General features: G+C 34.2%; 1 protein-coding gene across 17 annotated transcripts in view; it reads right to left on the minus strand.

The window, feature by feature from the left end:
• Positions 1-12,821, minus strand: part of PPP1R12A (protein phosphatase 1 regulatory subunit 12A) — a 171,629-nt gene that overhangs the window by 34,657 nt on the left and 124,151 nt on the right. For 11 of the 17 annotated variants that reach the window (XR_012476229.1, XM_074226498.1, XM_074226504.1 and 8 more), the window contains 6 exons: positions 12,564-12,740; positions 8,247-8,337; positions 6,525-6,725; positions 6,222-6,393; positions 1,538-1,662; positions 111-176 (listed from right to left, as the gene is read on the minus strand). Coding sequence is in view for 16 of the 17 variants with exons in the window: in XM_074226498.1 (XP_074082599.1) it covers positions 111-176; positions 1,538-1,662; positions 6,222-6,393; positions 6,525-6,725; positions 8,247-8,337; positions 12,564-12,740 (832 nt within the window). In the remaining variant the exon portion in view is untranslated. The remainder of the gene's footprint in view (positions 1-110; positions 177-1,537; positions 1,663-6,221; positions 6,394-6,524; positions 6,726-8,246; positions 8,338-12,563; positions 12,741-12,821) is intronic. The other 6 variants (XM_074226505.1, XM_074226499.1, XM_074226507.1 and 3 more) reach the window with 2 other exon arrangements.

The following is a 12,821-nucleotide window of genomic DNA, read 5'->3' on the forward strand; positions in this document are numbered from 1 at the left end:
AGATAAATACAAAATCTTGAGTCAGACACAATTAAATGAGTTCAAATTATTAGATGCACAGAAAGTTATACCCTTCATTCCATAGAAGACTTCTTAATAATGAAATTTACCTGAGTGTCTTTTTTATTTGATCCCTCCTCTGAATCAGATTGTTGTTCCTGTTCATTTTCATCACTCTGAAATAGATTTTTAAATTTTTAGATAATTAAATTTAAAAATGATCAAAAGTTAGCATTAAAGGACAATTATTTAAAATCTAATCTGAGAAAATTACCACAAAGAAATAAACAACTTTAAAATAGGAATTGTTCCCTACTGAATATTCTTTTCAGCATTTTACTGACTAGAAATCTGGGAGGAAAGGGAGGACAGTTATGTAGTAAAATAGCTGGAATTAACGTCAATAGTGGTTAATAACTAATGTGGAGAGAAAGAGGAGACAAGTAAAGTCAAGTACCATAGACTTTGGCTGTTCAATGAATGGCTTTCTGTTGACATATTTGAGGGTATTTATGCTTCCCATTCTGCTCTGTGAAACCTTGGGCAAATCTTGTAACCCTTCTGGGTCTCGCTTGATGCCCAATGAGCTGAATGGATTAAATTTGTAATTTTTTTTCCTCCCCTCCATGCTCTTAACAGATTTCTTCCTCCTATACTATCTTACATGTGTTTAAAAGTTTAATTGGAAGGCTGATGAAAGGTGATTGATACTGAAAGCAACATATTTACAAAGAAAATATAAATTTGGAAATGAAAAAAATGTTTACAGATAAGGTCTTAAAACTTTTCCAAGTTTGGACTGAGGAATAATAGTGTGGAGATATGGTTTGTCTTTCTATTAAATGCTTTAGTCAGAGAGTCTATTTTGATTTAACATCATTAACTTGTGCCTCTTATCTGGAGTTAAAAGAACACCTCAAGGATAGTGAATGGAGGATGAATTATTTTTTATAGGACTTTCAATAGGATTTTTATGCAATTTGTTGTACAGGATTTTTCATAAGAATTTTTAACAAAAAAACCCAATGTTTTTATGGATCCTACACTATGGTTCAAATGACTGTTACAGAGATCTTCTTTGTAACAGTATTTTGTCAATAAGATATTTCTTGTAAGAATCTCTCAAACAAATGAGAGATACGAGTGCTTCTGTCCAAGAAAACTCCAATGGGCATTCTTGTTTTAATTTCTTATTCAAACACAAAGTGGGATCTAACTCCTGACTTTAAGGCTGAGATGAAAGGTAATTCTTTTTGTACAAAGCAGTGTGGTAATTTTTAAAACATTACTCTAGGTTAAATACTATGGAGTTGGTTCATAAGTATATATACTGACAAATCTTTTTAGCTTCTTCAAGTGCAGAAAATATTAATAAATACGTATGTGCAAGCTGTTATACATTCTTGGATATCAAGACAAATGAGATATGGTTATAACATTTAAAGAAGTCTTGAAATCTAGCACTTTAACCTAATCTATACAATTAGCAACATTTAAATTACTTGAAAGGAGCCATTTCGGCAGTTTCTTCACTCACATCTTGTGTCCAAAATGAAACTCCAGTAGATCTTCGTTTTTCTCGTGGCCGTCGTCGTTCTCTTATTGATTTTGTTTGTGATTTATCTTCTCCTTCTTTTTCTTCTTCTTTTTTTTCACCATCTGCTAAAGATAAGTGAGTAACATAGTGACCAGAATGTATTTTTTCCTTTCCTATCATGAAAGTAACGATCAGGATATGAATAAGAGAGTTCAATTAATCATGGATGTGGAAGTATCTCCAGTAAAAGGACAGCAGATCACCTTTGCTATCATTTTTAAATATCAATTTTAAATAAATTTCCATTCTCAAAAGTATCAATATAGCCTGTTAACTTTGGGAAAGAGTAAGTTCTCATTTTAATTACTGAGAATACTACTTGAAAATTCTATTATTTGAATACTTATGAATAAATTTTGTTTGCCTGAAAAAAGATATAAAATATTAAATAAATAGAACAGTGGCCCAGTGGAATGAGAGAAATTTGCTCTAGTTTTTCCACAATCTATGAAATGTACCAAACTGAATTCTCAGAGGGGAAATCTAAGGGGGGGAAAAATCACAGTGGGCAATTTTTTCAGCCTAGGGTAGGTTAGAAAGATGGCAGAGAGGACTGTGGACACTTGGGTCAGGGATGGCCCACTAGTGCAATGTAACATTAGTCTAGTGCTCAGGGATATGAAGGGGGATTAATGCCAGGGATCTATTGTACTAGCACTGGGAGCAGGATGGCAGCTCAACTACCTATTTCTCAGTTCCCTGTCTGCTCTGTTCCAAGGGGGTGGGGGAGGAGGGGCCCGACTTCTGTAAGGACCAAGAAACTTGTTCCAGAAAAAGAGCTATGTAGTTTGGAGGCCAAGGGCAGAGGAAGGAATTAGCCAGAATCTTTAGTCCCTCCCACAGACCAGCAGTGGGCTAAATCAGGGCAGAAGACCAAAACCAATAGACAAGCTACAGGTTAGTGCCTTTGAAACTGTGAGACCTGTCTGGGTGGGTTAACTATGAAGTCCAGGAGCAGTCTACAGAACTCCCACAAGCTCAGAGACCCAGACTGGGTGAGGAATCTGAAGATGTGGATTAGAAGACTTCTTCCCACATCACACCACTTTGGAAGCACAGAAAAATTAGAGGCACCCAAAATGATGTGAAAGCAGAGGAAATCTATAAAAGACAGAAGCTCAGGCCTGTCATTCTTCCCTGCATCACTCCAAGAAGAAACAGATCTCAACTAACAAAGATAAAGTCATCAAGGAGGTTAGAAAAAGAATCAAATAAAGAACCTGACCATAAAAGGCTACTATAGTGACAAGGAAGCTCAAGACACAAACTAAGAAGAAGATTACACTTGAAAACATCTACAAGTAAAGCTTCAAAGAGTGGGGGGGGAAGAATGCTAATTGGATACAAACCAAACAAAATTTCCTAGAATAGCTAAAAAGAGATTTTTAAAAGGCGGGGAAGGAAAGAAAGATATTAAAAATCAAATAAGAGCAATAGCAGAAAAATTGACAAAAGAAATGAGAACACTATAAAAAATTATTAAAGAAAATTGCTTGGTAAAAGAGGTACAAAAATACTGAGTAAAATAACTCCCCTGTGAGAATTGGTCAAATGTTTAAAGTGTACAAAATCTCATTGAATAAAATATTTTAAAAATTAGAAAATGCTAAAAACTGTGGTATATGTATGTCATGAAACACTATTGTTCTATTAGAAACCAAGAGGGATGGGGATTCAAGGAAGCCTGGAGGGATTTGCATGAACTGATGCTGAGTGAGATGAGCAGAACCAGAAGAACACTGTACACCCTAACAGCAACATGGGGGGTGATGCTCAACCTTGATGGACTTTCTCATTCCATCAGTGCAACAATCAGGGACAATTTGGGGCTGTCTGTGATGGAGAATACCATGTGAATCCAGAGAAAGAACTGTGGAGTTTGAACAAAGACCAAGGACTATTACCTTTAATTTAGAAAAAAGAACCCCTGATATCTTATTGTCTGATGTTGCCATCTCTTATACTTTACGTTTCTTTCTTAAGGATATGATTTCTCTCTCATCACACTCAATTTAGATCAATGGAAGTAAGATTAGGGGAAAAATTGTAAAACTCAAAATAAATAAAATCTTTAAAAAAATTAGAAATTGCTAAGGGGAAGTTAGTAACTAACTGCATGACACATCAAGAAACAACATATATCTAATTGGAAAAACAACTAATGGGGAAAAAGGACTGAGGAGTAGTTTAAGAATCACCAACTACTTAAAAGCCAAGAGCAAAAAAAAAAAAAAAAAAAAAAAAAGACTAGAGCTCTTATTTGAAGATATCCTGAAGGGATATTACTCAAATGTAATACAACCATAGTATAAAATAGAAACTAAAAGAATCTACCAGTCACCTGAAACCCCACCCCCCCAAAAAAAACTTCCCAGGACTATTAAAGCCAGAATCCCAAGGTCATGGAGAAAATATTACAAAAGCATACAGAAAGAATATAAATTCTGTGGAGTCACAGTCAGCATCACACAAGACTTAACAGCTACCATAATAAAGAAAGGGTTTGAAATATGATATTCCAGAAGGTAAAGGAGAGATAATACAACCAAGAGTAACCTACCCAACTTTTAAAAATGAGTATAAAACTAAAGTTGATAAGGAAGAAATGGACATAGAAATAGAGAACTTTAAGCATTTCTGATGAAAAAACCAGAGCTGTATAGTAAATCTGATATTCAAATATAATATTCAGGCTATCATAAAAAGGTAAAGGAGTGACTAAACAGGATAACTGTTTGCATTCCTTTATGGGAAGACAATACATGGATGTATCATGAAATACTCTTCAGAACTTTGTTATCACTAGAACTGTAAGGAGAATAGATATAGGACATGAATGGGAGTCTATTATAAAGCTATGATCTCAAAAGAATAATGGAAGAATGAGAAAGAAGAATGCCTTCTGGGGGAGGGGGGGAGAGAGAAAAGAATAGGGGAAATTATCTCAAATAAATGAGGCATCAAGGAAATTTATTCAATGGAGGGGAAAAGTGGAGTGAGGAGTGGAAAATATTTAAAGCTCATTCTCTTCTGAATCTTTGGGTTCAAGAAAAGAAGAATGTAGGCACGTATGCATAGCTAGATAAAGTAATTCATCTTACTCAATTTGGCTAACCTAGTGTTCGATAAACCTAACGATTTCAGCTAGTGGGGTAAAAAATATTTGACAAAAACTATTGGGAAACTAGAAAATAGTCTGGCAGGAACTGGACACAGACCAGTTTCTCACATTGAATAAGAAAAAAACTCAAAGTGGGTTCATGATTTAGATATAAAGTGTGATATATGATACAAAATGGAAGATATTATCTATCAGAGCTATGATTAGTGAAAGGGGGTTTATGACCAAAATAGAGATAAATAGGTTCATGGGAGATAAAAGGGACAATTGTGATTACATAAAATCCAAGTTTTTACACAGATAAGATCAATGCAGCCAAAATTAAAAGAAAAATGGAAACTGGGGGAAAAAACTTTTTACAGCAAGATTCTCTGACAAAGGTTTCATTTCTTTAATACAGAGGGAATAGAGTCAGGTTTATAAGAATAAGAGACATTCCTCAACTGATGGGTAATTTTCTAAGGAAAAAAAATCAAAGCTATCAATAGTGACATGAAAAAATGCTCTAAAATCATTAATTAGAAAAATACAAATTAAAAAACTCCAAGGTACCACCTCACACTAATTAGTTGACTAACAAGACTGAAAAGGATATGACAAATGCTGGAAAGAAATGTGGGAAAAATAGAGTTGACCAGTTACTAGGTCTAAATGTCAAAGAGATAGAAGAAAAAGGATCTACATGTGCAAAAATATTTAAAGCAGCCCTTTGTGTGCTGGTTAAGAATTGGAAACTAAAGGTATGCCCATTGAATAGGGAATGCTAGAACAAGTAGTGTTATTTGATTGAGATAGAATAGCATACTACTAGTGTGCTATAATGAATGATTTTTGGAAAAATCTGGGAGATTTATATGAACTTTTACAAAATGAAGTGAGCAGAACCAACAAAGTATCATGAAACAGTAACGTTGTAAAGAAAATTAACTGTAAATCTCAATCAACATAATCTAATTTCAAAGGATTCAAAATGAAAAATACTATCCAAACAATTGAGAGAATGGATGAACTTGAGTAGAAATTGAAGTATGTTTCTTTTCACTCTCTTACTTTTTCTCTCTTTCTCTTGTGAGCTTATGTGATACAGTTAATATGGAAATGTTGGGCATTATTTCACATGTGTAATTGATATCATATTATATACCTTCTCAAAGGGTAGGGAGTAGTTGAAGAGAGGGTGAAAAATCGGGACTCAAAATTTAAAAAAAAAACATGAAGGCAGAATTTGGACAAGCGCACTACCAAATTTGCTTTCGCCAGAAAGCTGAAAGCTGACTGAATTACTCTTAGGAGATAGTCTAAAATGATTTATAATTTAGGTACAAATTAGAAATACATGATCTCATCTAAGACTGTTCTCTGTTCACTTTCAAAGATCTTTAGGAAAGGTACTATTCAGCTATACTACTTATTTACAAAGACAACATCCATTTTGTAGTATTTTCCCAAGGAATAATGGGCCACAGAAGGAAATAAAATTCAAATAAAGAGATGCATACTTACCTCTTTCATTATCTTTTGTTAAACCTCTGGAATAAGCAGATGTTATACCTATGAGACTATTTGGCCTATTTAATTGACTTGGAGTATACAGAGAACTGCTGATAGTTGAAAGTGAAGAGGATGATGTAGCAGTTGAACTTGAGGTTGACACTGGTCTATAACGCTGATAGGGCTATCGAACAGAAAATTTAAAAATATATAAAAGCAATTATTTCACTTTAAAGAAAGTTAATCACTGTGATTTTATAAAAATTAATAAACTCATTCAACTTCACAATTATTTCAAGAAAAATTACTCATTACCTCATCATATGTCCTAGAGTATTTCTGTTTATATTCATCTTCTCTTGAAGTGTCTGACTCCTTTTTATCTTCTTGTTTTTCTTTGTCTTGTTTTTCTTTTTCTTCTTTTTCTTTTTCTTCATTTTCTTGTTCTCTGGTTCGAGTAGACCGACTTCTTCCTATAGTTTTCTCGGCTTCCTGAAGATCAGTCAGTGTCACTCCCTGTGGGCAAAAAAGGCAAATTAAGCTGCAATATGTACATTCCATTCCACTAGCAAAGGTCACTTCTCAGACATACATACAAGTAAGCACACACAATCACACAAGCTGATCCCCAGATAAAGTTAACTGATGAGATGGTAGTGTGTATGGATTTAAAGAAAAAGCAAAGTCCATTTAGAACAGGCTTTGAAATTGAGAAAAAGTTCATCTTTCCAGTCATTTCTTCATTCAATGAAACAATCAAATATTAAGACTACATTGTGCAAAGAGCTGGGCTAGCTGCTGAGGGATAAAATAAAGATGAGGCTCCTATCCTGAAAAAATATGCAACCTAATTCAGGAGAAATGGCATGCACATATTTACAAAACAAACCCCAAAAAACTAAGAAACATTCTATTTCATTTCTGAATATAGGTTGTACTTTTCTAAGATTAAATGTTTGAGAGGAAATTGAGTCTCTCTTTAATATATAGGTATGCATCTTAAGTTCATGCATTTGGAAGGAGTTCTAATTTTCAAAGTGAATACAATCCCTCTGATTATTCTCTTTCACACCCCTGGAAACAAGGGTACAGAGTGATTCTCCCAGCAGGTGATGAGCACTGGTCTTCCCAAGGGGCAGGGGCATACAAAACAAGACTTGCTTTCACTACTATATGGAAAATATTTGAATTATGATTTGTTCTCAATAATAGGAACTATGTTTAAAAAAGGAAAATGAACAGTTTGATAGGACAATACCAACAATCATTCTAATACTTAAGACATATTAGCCTTTAAATTATTTTCCACGATGTCAAATTTTTATATATAAGATTTCTATGGAAAAAGAAGTCTTTGATGATGAAGATTTCAAATTTCCACTTAAGAAACGAGCTTAACTCAGATAGCACATTTTTTCTCACTTAGATGCCCTACTCTGGACTTCTCCACCATGTGCCACATGTAGGGTATCTTGCCTTTTCCACCACTCATGTTCCCATCTTTTTTTTTTTATTTAAAATTTTCCTTTTTGCAAGGCAATGGGGTTAAGTGGCTTGCCCAAGGCCACACAGCTAGGTAATTATTAAGTGTCTGAGGCCAGATTTGAACTCAGGTCCTCCTGACTCCAGGGCCAGTGCTCTATCCACTGTACCACCTAGCTGCCCCCCAATCTTTTTTTGATACTGGTATTCCCATCACTTAGATCACTTAGTACACATAGTTCTTCACACTTGTTTAGTGACTGATGACAGTGATATAGTTCTTTAGACCTCTACTCTACAGATCCTTTATAGACTTTTACTTCATTTGAGTCTCACATTAACCCCATGAAGTCAAAGCTATAAGAATGATCCTTTCATCTAACAAATGAAGAAACTGAAGTTAGGAAAGATTAAGTGATTTGACCATAGTAACACAAAGCAGGAACTGCCCCCAGGTCTTCATGATCTGAGGTCCAGAGGCCTAGTCACTGTGCTCATATACGTCCCTGGGTCTTTAAAGGTCATATATTTATATATTTAGTAGATTAAAAATACCTGGGTTGATCTTCTAGATTGTCTTGCTTGCCTTGATCGTGCTTTTCTTTGGGATTCTGACTCTTCGTCCCGAACTGGAGTGAGGTATGATCTAAAGTGGAAAATAAAAATCATTAGTCAGATATGTTAAAAGAATATTATTGAGTGGGAATGAAATCTTTACTTTTTCATTAAAAAAATGTCGCTAAGAAAATTCTTTAGAAATTTGTAGTATGCTTTCTGACATGACTAAACATGGTGTCAATCTATAACATTAATTTTTGAAACAAAGTGCTTTTAAACATGAAACTTAAAGCTTGTCACTTGTCTTTTTATATATATTTTAGATTCCATTCTGAAAGTTGGAACTAAGTTCCTCATTAGAATCACACCTCTAGTCAATTATATTCTTTTTGATTTTCCTTGTTTAATAATTTCTCTCCCCTCAAATTTTAAGGAAGATTTAGGTTCTAGTGAAGAGAGAAACATTCCATACACTAAAATAGGACTTAGTGAGAAAGCTCAGGAAATGGGAATCCATTTGATTTCTTTGATTAAGAAAACATCTTTCAACTCTAGTGTTGAGAATGTTTCTAAGCAATCATAATGATAAAATATGTAGTGAGATGAAAAAAGGTAACCTTTTTTTTTTGGAGAGGCGAGGGACAAGGGGTGTGGAATACTACAGATACTGTCAGAGTTAAGTGATGTGTGTTCATTAGTTTTATTCCCTCTCCACACACCATCTTCTTCAGCCTATTTTTTTTTTAGGTTTTTGCAAGGCAAATGGGATTAAGTGGCTTGCCCAAGGCCACACAGCTATGTAATTATTAAGTGTCTGAGACCGGATTTGAACCCAGGTACTCCTGACTCCAAGGCCAGTGCTTTATCCACTATGCCATCCACTATGCCACCTAGCCACCCCTTCTTCAGCCTATCTTTACAAAGGATGGTTCACTAGGTGGGACAGGGAGAGGGATATATTCATAAACGAAGGTGGCATTAAAAAAAATGTATACAGAGTAAATGTTCCTCAATTATTTACTACTTACTAAGATAGTTTTCTGTCACTCAAGTATCAGAATTAAGTCTGGTTCTTTATAGATAAATAATGTGGATGGAAATGTCAAAGTGCTAAATCAACAAAAATTTAAAATAAAAAGACTTCCTTGACCTGTATTGTCTCCCTTTCACCACCTCCAGTCTTTTCCACTGGTTACTTTGAGGACCTGTACCTCAATGCTACAAGAATCATTTGAATAGGAGACAAAATCCAAATTCTTGAGCTAATCTGATAAAAGCTCCCAAAACTCCAGGATTACAAGTGGCTCTTCTGAGTCTTGCCTTAATGAAAGCAAGAAGCCAAAAAAAGAAAAAAAAATCCCATGACAAAAACTCAGGGACACTATAAATAACGAGAATGGAAGAATACAGCTACTCCCATTACCAGTTTAGATTTGTCAGAGAGAACCAGTGCAACTAAAGAGTTTAGAAAATTATAGCCTTTTGGGACCCTCATTACTATTACTGAGTTTGACTAAAAGATTATAATGAAGAAAATGCATAGCAATTACACAAGCTATTTCTTGGATTTAATTTTTACAACTGTCACTACCTATAATATACTTAGCAGGCTGATAAGACTTTTCTTTTTAAAGAATATTTTGAATTTAGCAAAGGAATTAATTTCAAAATTTTCAACTTTCAAATTATTAATATAGTTTTTATTCACTGATGTTAATGAAATTTCAACTTTGAAAAATCAATGATATCATTCACATCACACCTAAAAAGGATAAAATTGACCTATCTACCATCTGTGCTATTTACCTGCCTCAGTCTTTTTATATCATAAATTTTGGACCACTATGGAATACAGGGGAACTCATGTACACTGAAAGGCTGGTGAATGCAAACACAAATGCAAAATATCAGTGAAAGTGATAGTAAAATCTGTGAATATCCTTCTGGCACTAGGTCAGAACCTTTTAAAAATCATTTTTGTATAAAAAAGCCAATGTTCAATGAAAACTTTTTTTGAGTGGGTGAATAATAATGTTAATTTAACTAAAAGACAAGCAAAAGATAACAGAAAACAATGATTAAAAATACAAACAGTCATTTAACATGGAACAAAACACAAGCATCAAAATCATTGCAGACATTATTAAAACAAAGTAAGCCACAAAATGAAAACAGAAATTTTTTTGACACTTTAAGTATTTGTTTTGTATTGGCAATACTTAAGAATCTGGTGACATTAAAACAATTTCAGCAAATACCATTAAGGAAGACTTTTAAAAACAATTTCAACTATTCCTGGGCCATTATATATTTGGATCCTAAAAAATGAAAAGTTTTATGACTGAAACTTTAAAATTAAATTAAATTTAAAATTAAATTTTAGATTGAGACCAAGAGCATTGGAAGTGTAATTTAAAAAAAAAAAACCCAATATATGAATTAAAAGTAAAATTAAAAAAAAAGCAAAAGGTAAAATGCCAATTATCTGCCTTTAATTAATAAATATACAAGAACAAAAAGTAGTAAATAAGGTATTGGTTATGTTTCCTTAAATTTTCCCATTTAAAGAGGATTAGAGTAGGCAATCAGGATTTTCCATTCAGGCTCTGTCCTTAGAAGCTAGGTCTTAGTTTTCTCATGTACTCTACTGTAAATTAAGCGACTAGATGACTTCTAAAACCTGTTCCAGCTCTACAACTCTTTTTTTAGGGTTTGTTTTTTGCAAGGCAAACGGGGTTAAGTGACTTGCCCAAGGCCACACAGCTAGGTCATTATTAAGTGTCTGAGACCGGATTTGAACCCAGGTACTCCTGACTCCAGGGCCGGTACTTTATCCACTATGCCACCTAGCCGCCCCAACAACTCTTTATCAAAATATGGATATATACATGTATGAATATATGTATCTCAATACATGAAGGAGTATTGCTTTGCTCAGTTGAGAAGAAATTCCTTCTCCCAAAGTGTATTCTGTTCCAATTATAACTTTAAGAATTAAGAGGATACTTGAGAAATATAGAAATTAAGTGACATACTGACAAAGTAGTCACACAACTAGTAGATGTAAGGGGTGGAACTGGAACAGAGGTCTTCTGGACTCCATGCAAGTCTGGAACTCTACATTGGGTTATACTGTTGCAGCCTGATGGGAGGTGGGGAAGGGAAAAGAGGAAACCTTTTAGGGTAATATGGACATGTAAATGCAAGTATGTATGTTCACGTACAGTTAAATATTGGCCTGTACAGACATGGTCTTGTTTTATCAAAATGATTTTAAAATGAGTTTTTCTTTTAAAAAAATTAACAAGCTAACCTTTGGCAAATGGTATTACACACTGAACACTTGGTATAAAGGTAGTAACCATATTTGTGTTCTTAAAGCCTATAATCTGCAATGTAAGTTTTTGGGATGTGGGTGCATGCTATGTCTCTACAACTTTGGGTACTGGCTAACAGGAGATGAATTAATTAATGGTTATACAGCAACTCATGGAATTAAATATTAAGAAGTTGAGAACTATATGAAGAAATAATGACATCTTCAATGAATGGTAAGAGTTTTTTTTTTTTGACATTACTGCTGTGAATTTTAAAATTCCCAGAATCCTTATGTTGTTATACTGCTTTGGTTTCTTTTAGAATTTCTGTATGTTTTAAAATTTTGTAACTCAAAGAAAAAAAATTGAATTAAAGAATAATACTGCTAGCTAGTTCATAAAAACTTTTTATTCACAAATAAAAACTATCTAAAAGAAAATTATTAAAGTTAAAAATAAGAGCAGATTACAGTTGTGTATAATAGTTTGATCTATATCAATTGCTGTTCACAGATAGGTATAGCAGGGGAAGTAGGGAAGGTGGAAACTAACACTCAGGGAAGTTAGATCAAAGAATGAACAAACCGTAAAAATCTCAATGTAGGGACTCTTAGGGGCATTATTTGTCAAGAATGCCATACATCACTGTAGCAGACTCCTTTATAATATGTCTGAGTTGCTTTATGGACCAGTTAAAAAGGACCAGAGTCAAGACAAGAAGCTAGGAATGACTCCTATTTTTGGTGATTTTTCCTAATCAGTACTACTTTCTTTATCTCCAAATTATAATAGCCAATTAGATCCTAATGAGTTGATAGTTGTATCTGTGCAGTTTCTAGAGAAATGGCATGTTTTACTTCATTTATTCTAACAGAAAAATGATCAACTAGACAAAATTTAAAAACAGACAAAAAAAAAAAGCCACCCCATCGTCCCTCATCCCAAAACCACCTATCCCTGGGTATGCCTTCTCCCAGCATCCAGTTCTTTTACACACCTGCGTCTCTCCCTGACCTCTGATGTTGAGGACACAGTGCCAGCAGTAGTTGTAGTCAAGGCTGTGGTAGAAGTGGCAGCATTTACAACAGTTGGTGCGACAGGAATGGTCACTGCCGTGGGAACACTGTCCTTGTCTTTCTCAGCACTATCCTCAGCCCACAAACGATGTGAGGTACTATAACATTATAAGCAGCAACATAAAAAGAGAAAAGGAAACAGCTAAACACCGAAAGCACTTGCTAAACAGCTGATAACA

Source organism: Macrotis lagotis, chromosome 2, assembly GCF_037893015.1.
Source record: "Macrotis lagotis isolate mMagLag1 chromosome 2, bilby.v1.9.chrom.fasta, whole genome shotgun sequence".
In the NCBI taxonomy this organism is placed as follows: Eukaryota; Metazoa; Chordata; class Mammalia; order Peramelemorphia; family Peramelidae; genus Macrotis; species Macrotis lagotis.